The sequence below is a fragment of the Budorcas taxicolor genome, chromosome X, assembly GCF_023091745.1.
Source record: "Budorcas taxicolor isolate Tak-1 chromosome X, Takin1.1, whole genome shotgun sequence".
NCBI lineage: Eukaryota > Metazoa > Chordata > Mammalia > Artiodactyla > Bovidae > Budorcas > Budorcas taxicolor.
The window spans coordinates 99903626-99922429 of record NC_068935.1 but is presented as its reverse complement, the minus strand read 5'-3'; the positions used below and the strand labels follow the sequence as shown (position 1 = coordinate 99922429).

Below are 18804 nucleotides of genomic sequence, written 5' to 3'. Positions count from 1 at the left end.
GGGCACTAGACCAGTTCAGGCCAGAATGAGCTGGTCAGCAGAGACCGGGAGGAATAAATGCCTCCTTTCTGAGAGTATTGACCACATGACATTTGCTTTATCAAGGGACTTTCCCAAGAAAATCAATTTCTGGAGCATGTTAAAACATAAACAAACCGCCACCCACCCATCCACTCCTTAAAGACAATTGGTCCAGAGAGCTTAGAGAATTCAGACAATTCCACAATGTTGAGAGCATCATCTGATCACAAGAACTTTGTTTTCCCTAACCAAGCATTTTTCTACTGAATTTCTATTTCGAATTTGGCCCCACTAGAAAATATGCATCTCCATACAATACTGCTTCACCCAAGGCAAACCTGTGTGCACCGCCTCAGACACACTGGGGATTCTTGACATATGCACCACTGAGGTTTGCTCTTGTGGCTTATGATGATATTACCAGAATCCCCTGATAACAGTGTTTATATCTATTTATAACTGTAACCTATAATCCTATTTTCCATATAATTGGGTACAACTTAGGTTAAAAAACATTCAGCTGCATAAGAAAAATCACGCTCTTATACAGCAGATGTTCACTCAGCATGGAAAGTGAATTAGCCTTTAACACAAATACTCAGAAATACACAGTGCTCTTTCCAAAAGCACTGATGTTAATATTCTACATTGAAAAATAATTTCAAGATAAAAGATGTTAAAAATGCAAGGGAGGTAGCTATGGCTTGTTTTTAAAACAGGTATTATTGTTAATTTTACCTCTTTAATGTACGATACCACTTCCAATTCAGGCACTGGATTCACTCTCCAGTTCAGGGCACAGAAAAATGACTCATAATTTATTTGTTTTTCACTGTCTTCAAACCTAAAAATATAATTGTATGATTTGAGTCAATCTGTACAATTCAGGACCAAAATGTCAGCTTAAATCTACCATGAAAACATAATATTAGAAGTGCTTCAATACTGATATTTTTCTTATTTCTTATTACTTTATATTTCGTTTTTAACGCTCCAGGCTGTAAACTCTTTGAGAGCAGAGACCTCACACATCTAATTCACCAAAGTATCCCCAGGACCTATGACCAACCTAGATAGCATATTAAAAAGCAGAGACATTCTTTGCTGACAAAGGTCCATCAAGTCAAAGCTATAGTTTTTCCAGTAGTCATGTATGGATGTGAGAGTTGGACCATAAGGAAGGCTGAGCGCTGAAGAACTAATGCTTTCAAATCGTGGTGTTGGAGAAGACTCTTGAGAGTCCCTTGGACTGAAAGGAGCTCAAACCAGTCAATCCTAAAGGAAGTCAACCCTGAATATTCACTGGAAGGACTGATGCAGACTCCAATATTTGGCCACCTGATGGGAAGGGCTGACTCACTGGAAACAACTCTGAAGTTGGGAAAGATTGAAGGCAGGAGAAGAAGGGGGCAACAGAGGATGAGATGGTTGGATGGCATCACTGATTCCATGGACATAAGTTTGAGCAAACTCTGGGAGATGGTGAAGGACAGGAAAGCTTGCCGTGCTGCAGTCCATTGGGTTGCAAAGAGTCGGACACGAGTTAACAATAACAACAGTTCCATATATGTTATCATGGAAATATGTTAATAATATATTGTTGAGTGGAAAGGAGGTTATAAAATAGAATGCAGAGTTATGATCTCACTTTAGGTTTATATTTGTACAAAACAGCATTTAAAAAGTCCAGTAACAATACACAGAAATATTAAGAATAGCTATCTTTGGCAGAGAGATTATAATTGTTGCTTTTTCTTTAAACTTTCTGTATTATTTGAATTCTTTTAAATTTATAATCAGGAAAACTTATGTCCATTTTCATTTTGAAAATAAAAAAAACACAAATGATTAACCTGCATCATAAAGTTATAGTTCAAAAATAACTAATCTAGTTGTCTACTATTTCCTAATTATAGACATTGTCATAAGTTTATTCTTAACCATAATAGAGTTTTGGCCATTAAGACCTCAAATTTTCAAGGCAATTGCTACAATGTCCCCAACACAAAGTTCTTCTTATTGTAATACCTCAATGTTATCTATTCTGAATTTGACCATGTTCTGCCAATTTCTAAGGCTAAATATATACTGGTTATGTAACATGATTTTTGGAAGAAAAAAAAACAAAGGTAGTCACTAAGGCATTGTTCCAAGCACCCTGCTCCAGGTTCCTGCCCTTCTCTCAGCACCTCTAACTCAACATGCTTCCCCTCCCCCCTGCTCCCAACCAGCAAGTGAGGTGTGCAAGTTACTATTGCAGGGATGAACAGAGGATAATTAACTATAAGAAAACTCAGTGATAACAGAAGCAGGAAAAAAATAACTCATAATCAGTCAAAAGGCTTTTTTCCTAAGCATTAAGAAAAGAATAGGTCACATTTATAAACTAACAAAAATTAGCAGCAATAAATGAAATGTTACATGATGAAGTTACATAGACTCATCAACCTAAACAAAGTAAAATAAACAGAGAGATCAGAAGAGGGGAAAGGGAATTCAGTCATTTTTTTGTGTACATTTTCTTTGGCAAAGGATTCTGGGAGACAGCTCCAACATGCTGCCCCCTACCACTGTTTATTCTGTGAATTCTGGCTCACTCGTCATTTGAACGCCTTGAAAGGACATGACCTGTTTATGGAATAGTTTGTAGCCAAAATGCAGGACCATTATGTCTTTTATTTGCTTGTTTTGGGGGAGATGAACTAAAACTCAATCAATGAAAGATGTTTTGTAAGAAGCTTTCCTTTAGCATGGTACCTCGAAGAAAAGTATTCCCTAATACTCTGAGTAGGAGCTGAGATCAGAGAATGAGATCATGGAGTGCCTTTGACTTTCATACTAAGGACAGCTAAGAGCCACTGGAGTACATTGTGCAGAACAGTTATGAGATCTCTGTTATATTTTCTGAAGATCACACTCGTTGATATATTGCAGGTACAATGTAGGGGCAAGGCCACAGTGGCAAGGGTGCTTAGCAGTCTTCTGCAGTTATCTGGGCAAGAGGTAATGGCAGCCTTGATGACAGTGGAGAGCAGGGAGGAACGCTAAAGCCTGAATATATTTTGAGTGTAGGATTCCTGACAGATTTTATAGTGTATAGGGGAGGTGAGGGGGAGAATGAATAGGAATGGATTCAGGACAACTTCCAGGGTTTTGCTTGAGCAACTGGAGTTTGGTTTTGGATGTGTTACATTTTGATGGGAAGTGAGCAGTTGGGTATATGAGTCTGAAGTTCAGGGAATAGGTTTGAGTTAGAGATCAAAATGTGGCAGTCGTTAGGATACAGATTGTATTTAAAGCCACCAGCCTGGAACACTGAATGAGATCACCAATGAAAGAAGTTTCTCTGTCTGTTCCTACAATACAGAATCTAATTGTTGCTAAATTCCCATCACATCATGACAGGAGGCATGTATTGAGTCCTAGAGGTTTCAGAAGTATAATGTCCCAGTGATTTGGAAACCAGTCAAAAGACTATGAAACAGATTTAGAATCAGGTCTGACTTCACCTCTCATATACAGTCCACTAACCAGTTCTGTAGGCTCTAACACCTAAGCATGTCACAAGTCTATTTTTCTACATTTTTTCTATTCTAATAAGCCACCATCATCTCTGACCTGGTTACAGGTATAGCATTTGTATCATGGTCTTACTGCTTCTACTCTTACATCCTCCACCAGAATGGTCTTTCTAAAACACAGATTGGATTAGTTACTTCCTCGCTGACAACTCCACAGTGACTTTCCAATCCACTTAGAACACAAGCTGAACTCCTTACCAGGGTTTATAAAACCACATATAATCTGGTCCCCCGCTGACTTCTCTGATCTCATCTGAAATCTCTCTCCCTCTTCACCATCTTCCAGGTACACTTGCTTTCTTCATGCTCTCTGATCATACCAAGACTGTTCCCAGCAATGCAAGGCATTCGCATGTTCTGGACCCTTTGTCTGGAAAGTCTCCATTCAAATGTTACTTCCTTAGAAAGGCCTTCCTGCTTCCACTTATTTAACTGAGTCCCCATGCCTAAGTCAGTCTATATTTGCTCCATATGATGGCACTGGATGGTACAGGAAAACTTCTGGAAGTCACCACTGAAGTCCTATTATCAGACTTCCTTACCAATCTGTCTGATATTTGCCTGTGATCACTTGTCAACCCTGGGCCCCTAGCACTTTTCCCTGCCCAACTCATGATAACGTCTGACTCAACACAATCTAACCATTCACCCATCTCAAAAGATATTTGGGAAGCTATTCTTGACTCAAATAATATTCAGGAAGGATCAAATGGTATTAATCAAAGAATACATACACAGCTTAATAATGATGTCTAAAACCTTTTTGAGGAAAAATATTTGAAAGATTTAATCTTTCCAAAGTCCAAAGCCAGGCCTCAGGAAAGAGCTGAGCTAACGTGATAAAATGGGCTTCCCTGATGGCTCAGTTGGTAAAGAATCTCCCTGCAGTGCAGGAAGTCCCAGTTTGATTCCTCAGTCAGAGAGATCCACTGGAGAGGGGATAGGCTACCTACTCCAGTATTCTTGGGCTTCCCTGGTGGCTCAGCTGGTAAAGAATCCACCTGCAATGTGAGAGACCTGGGTTCCATCCCTGGGTTGGGAAGGATCCCCTGGAGAAGGGAACGGTGACCCAATCCAGTATTCTGGCCTGGAGAATTCCGTGGACTATATAGTCCGTGGGGTCACAAAGAGTCTGACATGACTGAGTGAGTTTCCCTTCACTTCACTTCAACGTGATAAAACAGCTCAGTTGATAAAGAGTCTGCCTGCAATGCGAGAGACCTGGGTTCCATCCCTGGGTTGGGAAGGATCCCCTGGAGAAGGGAACGGTGACCCAATCCAGTATTCTGGCCTGGAGAATTCTGCAGACTATATAGTCTGTGGGGTTGCAAAGTCGGACACGACTGAGTGACTTTCCCTTCACTTCACTTCAATGTGATAAAATAGCTCAGCTGGTAAAGAATCTGCCTGCAATGCAGGAGACCCCAGTTCGATTCCTGGGTCAGGAAGATCCCCTGGAGAAGGGATAGGCTACCCACTCTAGTATTCTTGGGCTTCCCTGGCAGCCCAGATGGGAAAGAATCCACCTGCAATGTGGGAGACCTGGATTCGATCTCTGGGTTGGGAAGGTCCCCTGGAGGAGGGCATGGCAACCTACTTCGGTATTCTTGCCTGGAGAATCCTCATGGACAGAGAAGCCTGGTGGGCTATAGTCAGACACAACTGAGCGACTAAGCACAATGTGGTAAAATACTCCAAGTTTCTCTTTTCAGTTTTGTCTGTGAGGATTTCACTGGAGGTGGGAATCCCCCCAAAAGAAGCAAGACAGAAAAAGAACAAAGAATCTTTCAATGAAAAAGGATAAAACTATGCAATGCTTCCTAGGAGAACCCTTTCCTCTTGGGAAGTGGGTAGGATGGCAGTAAATCACAATGGGTCACTCACAAGTACTTATCTCCTTTTTCCACCAAAATCTCACCCAATGACAATAGAGAAATAAAAGCAGGTAGTTTCCTGCAATGACAAAGATAGCTGGTGGGAAAAAGGCAACAGTGAATAAGAAATTTCAAACTCTTTCGCAAGATGGAAATCAGACTGGGATAACTGACTTGGCACAGCAGAGGAAAGGAAGCTGAACTACAAATGTCTGTGGCAGAGACAGGGAGGGCACTTAAGAGATTAGGCAATGTGGCCTACAAAACTGCTGAGAGGCTCAGCAATTGTAGACTCCAGGTGCCAATAAAGGCAGGGATAAGGTGCTGTGCTTAGTTGCTCAGTCGTGTCCAATTCCTTGCAACCCCGTGGACTGCAGCCTGCCAGGCTCCTCTATCCATGGGGATTCTCCAGGCAAGAATACTGGAGTGGGTTGCCATGCCCTCCTCCAGGGGATCTTCCCGACCCAGGGATCAAACCCAGGTCTCTTGCATTGCAGGTAGATTCTTCACTGACTGAGCCACCAGGGAAGCCCAGGGATAAGGTGGTGGTGGTTTAGTCACTAAGTTGTGCCTGACTCTTGTGACCCCATGGAATGTAGCGTGCCAGGCTCCTCCGTCCATGGGATTCTTCAGGCAAGTATATTGGAGTGGGTTGCCATTTCCTTCTCCAGGGGATCTTCCTGACCCAGGAATCAAACCTAGGTCTCCTGCATTGCAGGCAGACTCTTTACTGATTGAGCTATGACGGAAGCCCCAGGGATAAGGTGGGGTACTAAAAACAAGGACTGTTTGAAAGCCTGAAAACAGCAAGAGCAGCTGGACCCTCAAGAATCTGTCCTTGTACACTGGACTCTTCACTGTAGGGGATTGGGGCTTGTTTTCCAGAGAAATTCAACTAAAGAAGCTCTAGTCTTGGGTAGATGAAGCACAATGGAGGGTTAAGAAGAACATTACCCACTGAACTTGGGTCTCTCAGACCCCTTCCTTCCCCTTTCCTGTTTTCAGAACATCAGTGGCTGTGCTTAATTTCTCCTCCTTTTCCTTAACCCACTTCCCTCCTAACCCTGCGGGAGAAGATAGGATTCTTCTCTTGATGCTCTGAGTCGCCCTGAGAGATCTCCAGATTGTGGTTTCTGAGGATTCCTTAATGAAAATGCAGGCTAGGAGATGACTCATACAGTAAAACCCACTAATCAAGAAGACCCACCCCCAAAAGCTTCCAACATTAAGGACAGAAGTCAAAGCTGCAACAGGGAAAAAAAGCTATCAGGGGACAAAGAAAATTCAGGTAGCAGAGGGAAAGATGTGACATAAGAAGATATGTTACACCCATGAAGAAAGAATAGAAGACTACAAAAAAGGAACCAAAAGTGTGCTCTTGGAATAAAAAATATGATAGTAGTAAAAAGATGCATTAGAAAGGGTGGAATGTAAAGTTGAGGAAACCCCTTGGTAAGGACATCCTAATGACAAAGAAAAACTTAATCTAGATTCAAGAGAGCCAAAATCTTAATGATAGGAGTTCTCACAAGACAAAAACAAAAAAGGATGGGAGGAAATAATTTAAAAATTAATGGAAAATTTCTCTGAGCCAAAGGACAGTCTCCAGACTGGAAGGGCCCATAAACTGTTAAGCACAATCTATATATAGGCATGTGCCCCCCCAACACACACACCCAACAAGGCCCCATCGTGAATTTCCAGAACATCAGGAATAAAGACATGATTCTAAGAGCATCTAGAAAGAACACCAGTAATGGGAATCAATATTCTACTAAATTCTCAAGCATCATAACAGGAAATTAGTACTAGTATCTAAAAATGAGAAATCCAGAAATAGCAGAATGTACATGCTATTTTAAGTTCTGTAGAAACAACTAGAAAGACTGAAAGGCTGTTTCTTGAGAATGGGTCTGGGAGGTGGGGAGAGATGTGGCTGGAAACTGCTCTTGTCAGAGTAAGTTTTTTTAGAATGATTTATTTTCTTTACTATAAGCATGTATCCATTAGGCATAAATGAAAATATAAGAAGTGTGAAAAGCAGATGAGAGACAGTATAGAGTGCTTTCCCAGGTGGTCAATTCATGCATCAGACTTGGAAAGGCAGGAGCACCTTCATTTGGGGCACACTGATAAGGGAATCATCTCCTAGTCTTTCTCCCAGCTCCAAAACTCAGCACAGAGCTTCCTCGCCTGCACCACTGACAGCGTGAGATTTTTCACACCTCCATTTGCTACTATACCCTATATCTACTATATGCTACTGTCAGATGAGGTTGTCAGAGAGACAAGAATAGGATACAAAGGAGCACTCCAGGTTGGAGGAGAAGGAGACAAGGAGGAGCAGTTTAGAGTTGGACACAGGCTCAACTCTTAGGGAGTAAGGACAAGTAGGTCAATTTCCCCTGAATATTATCTCCCCAGCAGTCCTCCCTGTCTCCTGACCACTGCAGGTCATCATTCACCAAATCCTATCCATCCTTTCAAAATATTTTGGGAAAGCCTATGAGTCATATAGAAGACAGATCTCTCGTACTTCAGGGTCACGCTGTGCTTCTGTTAAAAAATGTGAGCATCCTCTTTCTCCACCTGAATCCACTACTTCTCTCCTTGCCAAACAACATTTGACTCTTGCTAAGACTCTGATTCACAGTCAAAGGATGAAGATTTGCCACTCTGGAGGAAACTCCTTTGAAAAGACTGTGAAGGCAATTCCAAAGAAGAACTTTGTATGGCGACATTGTTGGAATGAGTGCACAGCCTTCCAGGGTGACTGCCCTAAAGGGCAACGCTAATTCTGGCTTTGAAGTGTGCCTAAGCTTGTTAAAAAGTCAGCCTGCTTACTTTAAAGTCCTCGCTCACAGTGCTGAAGTGTTTTCCTAAAGCCTCCATAAATTCTTCTTTCCCTTTGATACTTAGGCAAGCCACCATTTCCTTCCCTACACAAACTAAAGGACATGTTTGTGGAAGAAGAGGGAGGGGAAAGCCGTTTCTCTGGTTCCCCTCTCTATCATAATGACCTCCAAGTAGGCTTCCTGATGCCTTGCTAGGTGGGAGTTCTCAGAAGTGAGTCTAATGTGTCTTTTGACGGGTGCTCTTGTTCCCACCTCCCAAAAATGATGAATGGCTTACAAACCACAGCAGCCATCCATCTCCTTGCCGTGGGGAATAATACTGATATGCTTTATTTCCCCCATCTGTGGAGGTAATAGGTGCAGCAGCAGCTGTACTCTGTGCCAGAGTAATGTGGGTTCCCCTCTGCCACAAAGACCATCTCATAACTTAGGGGAAGAGGGCTGGCGGCATGGCCAGGGCCGAAAGGGAGCGAGGGTAGTGAAGACACATGTTTGACTCACTTGCTTGGGTTTGGTTTCAGTTCATTACCTGACAAACCCCAGGGTGCACACTGAAACATCTGGTGGGAGTCTTAAAGACGAGACACTTGAGGGGAAAAAATGTGGAACTCTGGGCCGCTGTTGCCAGTTGGTCACAACTTAGGAGCTGGCAAGATGGCACTGCCAGGGTGCCAGTGAGTTAAGTTCCGTGATCTCAAATCACCAGGCTTCTAAATTCCAATTGTGATCCCAGCACAGATCTCCTTAGGGACCAAATCGCCTTATATTTGAAAAAGGAGAAACCATCTGTGTGTATGGTCAGGGTAGAGGGTGAGAGAGAAGAGAGGGAGAAGAGATGAACAGGGAAAGAAGGGGGTTTCTCTCTCAAAACTTCCCAGGGCACCGAACACTTCGCAATATGAGCAACCACAGGGTTCCACCCCTGCCCCTCAGCTTCATGGCCAGGTAGTGCTGGTGAAATTACTTAAGCCCCAACCACACCTCTGCAAGGGGAACAGGGGGAGAGGCTGGGTAGAACATAATGAGATGATTTGAAAGCCCTGTTAACTTTTTCCATTTTAACTAATACTTCTGGATGAGGCACCAGCTCCCCTGGGAGGCCAGTCCTAAGGCATTCTGTGGAACCCAAAGCCAACTGTAAAAGACTAGCTTGGGGCAGAGCTGCTGGGGAAAGAGTCACACCTGACTTCTAAGTCCCGCTTTGGAAGGCCACAGTCAGGGGAGGAGGGTGCCTCTTCACTCCCCAGGCCCACCAGGAACAGAGAACAGAATGACCTCAAAATTCTCCCCACCTCTTATGGTTTGAGAACCAGAATTTCTTGCTTATTAGTTCTGAGGAAACCTTAACACCCAAATGAAGGCTCAGTGGGGTTTATTCCATTTACAGGGATCACTTGGGCAGAAGGTAGTAGGGTTGGACTTCAGAGGCAGCTCTGATAGGTATAAAGCCCACGTGTTTCTCCCCCCTGCCCAGTGTAATAGCATGGGACACATCTCTGGGACTGCAGGGTTGAATGAGATATCGTCTCTACCCCTAGGGCCTGAGATAGAAACAAAGGTTGAGGGTATCTTAGGGGGCTGTTATTCTAATTCCATCTGGGGCTGAAGTACATTTATTCAGTGAGACAGCCTCCTCAAGAAAAGAGGTATCATGCCTACCATCAGCGAAAATGTAACTTTAAATGTGCTCAAGGATTTACAAAATATTCCAGGGCCCTAGGCACTGTTTCAGTACAGAGTGTCCCTCCTATTATGGGTAATAGCTATCACTACATCAAACACTTACATCTGATGTTCTGTGCATTAGTGAAATGACTGTTTGGTAAGGAAGGTGACCTCATACCGGCTGTGTATGTGTGTTAGCTGCTCAAGTGCATCAGACTCTTTGTGACCCCATGGACTGTAGCCCTCCAGGCTCCTCGGTCCATGGGATTCTCCCCGCAAGAATACTGGAGTGGGGAGCCATTCCCTTCTCCAGGGGATCTTCCTGACTCAGGGATAGAACCCAGGTCTCCTGCACTGCAGGCGGACTCTTGACCATCATACCGGTTTCCACAGCACAAACTGATGGGGGCTGGGGTAACCAGATGTGAAAAGATTTTGAAGTCCTGATTCCAGCATGAGTTGTGCTAATAAGGAAAAGACCTAACTGAATCAGAAGAAAAATAGAAATGGAGTAGAAGGGAAATCTTAGTACCCAAATGCAGGGTCAGGAGAAATATATAAGTAACAATCCCCGGGTGATAGAAATCATCGGAATCTTTAGCCATATAGTTTTTCATCTCCTGATCTGAATTCATAGGGGCTCTACACCTGCTCACCAGCTGCCCAGCTCCATCCCAAGGCAGGTAAAAATGCCCCTGGGCAGAGTGTGTGCTGAACCAAGTCAACAAACTCTGGGCCTGTCTCCCATGGGAGACTGTAGACGTCAGAGGGGCTCTGGTTTAGCATGCCACAGGAGGGCTGTGCAGAAAGAGAGTCTGGTCAAGGCTCTGGAAAGCCCTGTGGAGTCTGTGGGGAACAATAAGAATGCAGAATATAAATGTAAGCTGCAGGCTGATGGGTCCGTTAGGAATTAGGGCCGTCTTTGAAAGGAATCTGCGGAGATGATGCAAAACATCAAGCATGTGACCCAAATCGTGGCAGGGCATATTGGAGGGAGAGGGGAATGGGAATGAGACATTTTCTAATCTGATTAGCCTGAAGTTTCCCCTGAGTGTGGAGAAGGGTCAGTGCACAATTAGAGGCAAAGTTAGACTGAACATGGTCTGCTTAGTGGCTCAGAGGGATGACCTCCTTGGAGCTAAGCTGGGGCTCAGAGGCGGATGTGATCTGAGACTGAGCCGGCTTCACGGCAAGTTGGGGAATCATCTTTCTGCCTTTCATGTCAAATCGTCAAGGCAAAGACAAAACAGTCTGCTGAGAGGATGAGAGGATGATGACTTGGTGGCCTCAGTGCTGGATAAGAACCATCTAGGTTCCCCAGAGGCCAGGCTCCCACATTACTGGACTTTCCAGGACAACTCATCCCGAGGCCATCAAGAGATAATTTAATAAACATCCGCAGCTTCCTGACTAGAAGACAGCTTAATGTGTGAAAGGCATTCAGATCCAACTGTTTAAAAACAAGGCTTCCTCTATGTAGGAGGACACAGGTCTCTTCCAGTTCATTTCTAAGTCAGAGCGTGTGGTCTATGGTGTCTGATGAACACATAGTCTCCAATCAGGACTTAGTACCAGATGCTATGGCACTGGGGAATTTATGTATGTTATCTCAATTTGCCCCAAGAACCACGAGGAAGCAGGTATTGTTATCTCATTCTAGAGGTATGGAATCTGAGGTTCAGGCAGGTCAAAAAACTTGCACAAGATTACACAGCTAGCAAGTAGATTCAAAGAATACAGGAGACAAGGTAAGGGGTAAAATTGTCAAGCTGTGATAACCTGCTGCTTATTTTTAGGCAGTAAATCAAACAGGTTAGAAGTAGGTCTCGGTATCTGAGTGGATCAGATGTCTACTCACAAATCTTCATTACAAGGTAAGAGACAAAAAAGAAAAAAAAAAAAGAAAGAAAGAAACATAAATAGTGTGTGAGAATCCTTAGCAGGAGATAATCACACCAGCCAACCAAATCCAAGAGGGCTTCATGGATACAGTGCTATGCAAAACAGGTCTCAAATGAAGAACAAGCTTTCAGCAGGTGAAGAAAACTCAAAGCTAGTTCCTACTGAAGAAACAGCAAGAGAAAAGGCAAAAAAAGTGGGAAGGTAGGAGGTATACAAGTGAAAAGCTAAATGGGCCATTTGGCTGGACTACTGGGAATGGGAAGAGGAGCTTTGAGAATGTGGTAACTGTGGAGAAACCAGACTCCTAAGCCTGCACTTCATCTCAAGCCCTTTACACCAGGATGGCCTATTTATCCCTCATACTGCTGCTAGAAAATAAAAGCAAATAGAGCTGAAAGTCTAGAAGACAACCCCAGGTTATCCAATGCACACACACACAGCCACCTAGATTGGCCTCTTCTTGATCTGCTCCTGATACTAGGAGCAGAAGGACCCTAGCTCTCCCATGTGGGATTTAGTTTTTGTCTGCTTCCTTTTTTTTTTTTTTTCTGTCTCAGATGACGACTGCCCACTCCAGCCCCTGCTTGAGAATAATGCTCTAATGACAACCCTAAGCCCCACAATGGAGAAGGCGGAAGAGGAGCTCAGAGCTGAGGGAGCTGGTCATTCCTTAGAGAACAAAGAAATGGTACAGAAGGCTTGTGAGTAGAAGAGTGACACTAGGATATTCTTGCTCTTAGAAGGTACTTAGCTGCTAGATGTAAAGATGGATTTAAAAATTTAGAGGCTGGTGGAAGAAAGGCCAATGTGGGGGCCCTGCAACAGTCAAGAAGAAAAGTAGGTCAGAACAAGAGTGGAGGTGGTGGGAATAGAGGGGAGAGGGAAGATGCAGGCAGTAGAAGTAGGAGGCAGAACAGGCAGGACATTCTAATCTACTGGCTATTTGTAGATAATAAATCAAAATGGTAAGAAGCAGAAGATGTGCATTTTAAAGGTTCAGAGGTTAAGTCACAGTTCTTCTTCTAGACTATGTGACTTTGGGCAAAATCTTATCTCTCTAGACCTCAGCATCCTCATGTAAGATAGGAGGATAAGAGCTCTGACCTCACCAAGCTATTCTCACAAAGTCAATGAGGTAATGTACTCAAAGCAATGATAACAATGCCTCGAACACAGCCCCAAATGTCAGCATTATCAAGATAAGTCAGACAGAGGAGGGGCTGGTGTCATGCCATGGGAAGCATAAAAGATGACCAGAGTCTGGATGGCTAGGAGGGTGGTGCCAGGCAGTCAAAAAGTCAGGTTTGGTACAAGAAGAGAGGTGATTTAGAAAGCAGTTCACTGTGCTTTCCTTTGGCAACATCCTAACCTCTGCACTTGACATCTAGCACTCTTGCTCTGTGCTAATAACATGAGGTCCTCTAATTGCATGTCTTTAGCCATTAGAAACTACTGTTCTGAAAAACCCACAACCAAAGAAGCAGTTCATTTTCATTTTGTCCCATGAATCTGTGTGCACTTAAGTGCATCTTCATGTTAAAAAGTTCTAACGATAATTCATTAGAGGCTCTGTGACATTCACAATCATGACTAAGTTTTCCTTCTGTAACAATTAAATGGAGATGTGTCATCAGTGAAACAATACTGAGGTAAAGGGTAAATCAAGGGCAGTTAAAGGCAGATGTAAAACCAGGAACTGTCTCCAAAACAAAAACATGCAGGACATGGTCCATGAGCATGGAGATCTCACCTACCTGGAGAGTAAGGATTCTAGAAGATCTTCATTCAAAGGTAATCTGGAGGACTTGCACAGCCTTTTGATGTCTTTGCTGGGTAACACTTTTTTCCTGCATTAAAACACAGTCAATGAGCTTTTCTATACTTCATGTCTCTTGAGTAATAATTACATGCTAAAGGAAAGAAAACATAGATGTGTCCTAAAAGCGTGCACATGGAAATAAATATGAAAGCTGGTACTGGAATCATGGTAAGGAAAAACAGTCATATTGCATTTCACCAGCTTGTTTCCATTTCAGAAGTCACTAGATTCTGTCCTTACAAAGGCCGTTCCATCAAGATTCAGATTCTTGGTTGGTGATAGTACAGCCTGTTAAGGCTGCAGCCACGAGTGTTGCTCTAAGTAATCGATCTACATTCTTGACCACTAGTCAAAAATGGTTCTGATATTTGAAAACATCTCTTAATTTGACAGGCATCTAGAGCCTCCATCACAAGTATTATATGACCAGAGGGTGTTTTTCTAGTCTTTTCCTTGGACCCAAATCATATAACCTAGAAGCCCCAACTGGGACCTTAACATTCACCTATTTTTTTTTTTTTCTCCAGAGCAGCCCAACAGTCATTTTCCCTAGCCTGCTGGGGCACAGAAATGCTTGTCTAATGTTCTCACCCTGCCAGTGTTCTTCCAGGCATCAGGCAAAATTAGAACTAACAGGAAAGAAAGTGCGCTTCTTTCTTAGCAATAGGTTATAAAATGGTAAGAGAATCTTTATGTCTAGAATTGGAACTTGTTGGATCTGGAAGAACCTCAGAGTTGTCTCATCAACTAGCCCCCTTTTTCCCAACAGGCATTCCTTTAATGAAAGAGGGTTACACTTCTCACCCTAGAGAGGGGTACCACCAGGCTGGAAGGCAAGGCCAGAGTCATAGAAAGCTCAGGTAACATGTCTTCCAGGAGGCTCAGAGAAGCTTAAAGATTCAAGGAAGAATACCATTTTTATAGCAACTCAACAAAGGTGTATTATGGATTAGGAGATAAAAAAGATCCCTAGTAAGATAAACTGGGGGCATTCCCAGTAGCACTAGTGGCAAAGAACTCGCCTGTGAATTCAGGAGACACAGGTAGGATCCCTGAGGAAATGGCAATCCAGCTCCAGTATTCTTGCCTGGAGACTCCCACAGACAGAGGAGCCTGGCGGGCTACAGTCCATGGGGGTGTGGCAGAGAGCTTGACATGACTTAATGACTACAACAACAACAAATTAAGAAAAACCATGGGTCCTTCTAAGATATTTAGGGTACAGACTTTAGGTTTGGGGGTGAAGGAAGTAGTAATGGGGTAAAGAGATGACAGTGGTCTGAAGTAACAAAACCAGTGGCTAGAGTTAGACCTAAGATTTTCTAACTCCAGATGAATATGCTCCCCCACCACTATATCAGATCTGTGGGTAAGATGAACACCAAAATCTACTAAGATGGGGCTCTAGTCATTTGTAACAATGACTGAATAAAGTTCAAAGGCAAACATGATAAATGTATTAGAAATACATTATTCAGAGTGTCATTATTTTTGAGAAGAAATAATTTCAAAGAGATTTTATAGAAAGTTTACTTGCAAATCCCCTGTCTGGTATATTATAAAACTCATATTTATAAATCCCACTTATTAATAAAATAGTGTAAAGAGATGCCATCTCAGAATTAAATCTTCTAACACTGATTTACTGTTTCAATTGAAAGCTTCTAGAAACCAATTAGAAAACGCAAAGGGGCCATCCTATTCTTTTGAAGACACAGAACTTCCCCTATTCCATCCACAAGCAAAGTTCACCATCCATCACTATGAAATATGTGTACCCAGATAATCTCCAAAAATGACTTAAGGTGGCTTTGCTACCTAGTGGAGTATGAGGAGACATGCCAATTTTCTTTTTGCCCTTTTTGATACCATACAAATTCCTTCATTACTCAGCTTCACAGAAACATAAATGATTTCTTAGAATCAATAAAATAAAAGCTTACTTTTCCCGATCTTGGTATATACACATAGCAACGAGTCTCTCAAAATTCTCAAAACCATTTTTCTTGAGTTGTTCATGGGCCTGTGCAACTAGGACATTCCTATGTGGACACAGGTCCTCAGGCACCCGGTAACGACGTGCAATGGTTATAACTTCTTGGTCCGTGAGTTTCCCGACAGTTAGAGTCATCATTATTTCTCTGTTTAAAAAAAATGGGAAAACACTCAAGAAATTATATCTAAGATTATTTTACCTTTCTATTAAAAACACACACAAATCCCATTTTACAAAACTTTACCAACGGCCTACAGACAGGTTTTTTTTTTTTTTTAACTTAATTTATCTACTATGAGCAACCAGGAAGGTACTTATGCTAGAATGGAAAACTATAAGCACAGCAGCTTATAAATAAAATGGCACCCTGCCCAGAGTCAAACTTCTATCAGATAATAGCCTACAACCAGGAAGTAAATTCTTAAAGTCCTTGAATGGTCAAAAATTCTGGGACTAAATACATGAGTTCATTCAATGCCTATTAATCTTACTTTACACAAAACAGTAACAGACTTGGGGTTCTGATTTCCCAGGGTATGAAGCTTATAAATCAGTAAGTTAGAAAGATGTTTTGGAGATGGGGAAAGTGATTAAGCATATTTCTGTGGTAAAAAGTAAAAACTGACACATCCTACCCATGAGTGGAGAAAGAAATGGCAACTCACTCCAATACTCTTGCCTGGGAAATCCCATGGACAGAGGAGCCTAGCGGGCTACAGTCCAAGGGGTCGCAAGAGTCGGACATGACTGAGTGACTAAACCACCACCATCACCTCCTACCCATGAGAGAAAAAAGTAAAAACAGCTATGTAAAGGTACAGTTATCTGAATCTTTAGAAGGCAAATGGCATTGATATCATTTGGCAGAGTAGTTCAGTTCAGTTTAGTTCAGTTGCTCAGTATTGTTTGACTCTTTGCAACCCCATGGATTGTAGCACATCAGGCCTCCCTGTCCATCACCAACTCCCTAGTTCACTCAAACTCCTGTCCATTAAGTCGGTGATGCCATCCAACCATCTTATCCTCTGTTGTCCCCTTCTCCTCCCGCCTTCAATCTTTCCCAGCATCAGACTCTTTTCAAATGAGTCAGTTCTTCGCATCAGGTGGCCAAAGTATTGGAGTTTCAGCTTCAACATTAGTCCTTCCAATGAACACCCAGGACTGATCTCCTTTAGGATGGACTGGTGGGATCTCCTTGCAGTTCAAGGGACTCTCAAGAGTTTTCTCCAACACCACAGTTCAAAAGGGTCAATTCTTTGGTGCTCAGCTTTCTTTATAGTCCAAATTTCTCATCCATACATGACCATGGGAAAAACCATAGCCTTGACTAGATGGACCTTTGTTGACAAAGTAATGTCTCTGCTTTTTAATATGCTGTCTAGGTTGGTCATAACTTTTCTTCCAAGGAGCAAGCATCTTTTAATTTCATGGCTGCAGTCACCATCTGCAATGATTTTGGAGCCCAAAAAATAAAGTCTGTCACTATTTCCACTGTTTCCCCATCTATTTGCCATGAAGTGATGGGACCAGAGAATAGCAAGAAGAGATAAGAAAGCCTTCTTCAGCGATCAATGCAAAGAAATAGAGGAAAACAATAGAATGGGAAAGACTAGAGATCTCTTCAAGAAAATTAGAGATATCAAGGGAACATTTTATGCAAAGATGGGTTCAATAAAGGACAGAAACGGCAGAGACCTAACAGAAGCAGATGATATTAAGAAGAGGTGGCAAGAATACATAGAAGAACTGTACAAAAAAGAGCTTCATGACCCAGATAATCATGATGGTGTGATCACTCACCTAGAGCCAGACATCCTGGAATGTGAAGTCAAGTGGGCCTTAGGAAGAATTACTATGAACAAAGCTAGTGGAGGTGATGGAATTTCAGTGGAGCTATTTCAAATCCTGAAAGATGATGCTGTGAAAGTGCTGCACTCAATATGCCAGCAAATTTGGAAAGCTCAGCAGTGGCCACAGGACTGGAAAAGGTCAGTTTTCATTCCAATCCCAAAGAAAGGCAATGCCAAAGAATGCTCAAACTACCACACAATTGCACTCATCTCACACGCTAGTAAAGTAATGCTTAAAATTCTCAAAGCCAGGCTTCAGCAATACATGAACCACGAACTTCCAGATGTTCAAGCTGGTTTTAGAAAAGGCAGAGGAACCAGGGATCAAATTGCCAACATCCACCAGATCATTGAAAAAGCAAGAGAGTTCCAGGAAAACATCTATTTCTGCTTTATTTACTAGGCCAAAGCCTTTGACTGTGTGGATCACAATAAACTGTGGAAAATTCTGAAAGAGATGGGAACACCAGACCAGCCCACCTGCCTCTTGAGAAATCTGTATGCAGGTCAGGAAGCAACAGTTAGAACTGGACATGGAACAACAGATTGGTCCCAAACAGGAAAAGGAATACGTCAAGGCTGTATATTGTCACCCTGCTTATTGAACTTATATGCAGAGTACATCACTTCATGGCAAATAGATGGGGAAACAGTGGAAACAGTGGCTGACTTTATTTTTCTGGGCTCCAAAATCACTGCAGATGGTGACTGCAGCCATGAAATTAAAATATGCTTACTCCTTGGAAGGAAAGTTATGACCAACCTAGACAGCATATTAAAAAGCAGAGACATTACTTTGTCAACAAAGGTCCATCTAGTCAAGGCTATGGTTTTTCCAGTGGTCATGTATGGATGTGAGAGTTGGACTATAAAGAAAGCTGAGAGCCGAAGAATTGACCCTTTTGAACTGTGGTGTTGGAAAAGACTCTTGAGACTCTCTTGGACTGAAAAGAGATCCAATCAGTCCATCCTAAAGGAGATCAGTTCTGGGTGTTCTTTGGAAGGACTGATGTTGAAGTTGAAACTCCAATATTTTGGCCACCTGATATGAAGAGCTGACTCACTGGAAAAGACCCTGATGCTGGGAGGGATTGGTGGCAGGAGGAGAAGGGGACAACAGAGGATGAGGTGGTTGGATGGCATCACTGACTCAATGGGCATGGGTTTAGGTAGACTCTGTGAGTTGGTGATGGCATGCTGTGGTTCATAGGGTTGCAAAGAGTCAGACACGACTGAGTGAC

At 42.7% G+C, this 18804-nt stretch overlaps 1 protein-coding gene across 1 annotated transcript in view; it reads right to left on the bottom strand.

Moving 5' to 3' along the window:
* The window catches only part of EFHC2 (EF-hand domain containing 2), a 232816-nt gene that overhangs the window by 20742 nt on the left and 193270 nt on the right, over positions 1-18804 (bottom strand). Inside the window, exons 12-14 of the mRNA XM_052662724.1 lie at positions 15661-15858; positions 13653-13745; positions 760-865 (exon numbers count right to left, since the gene is read on the bottom strand). Of these exons, the coding sequence (XP_052518684.1) occupies positions 760-865; positions 13653-13745; positions 15661-15858 (397 nt within the window). The remainder of the gene's footprint in view (positions 1-759; positions 866-13652; positions 13746-15660; positions 15859-18804) is intronic.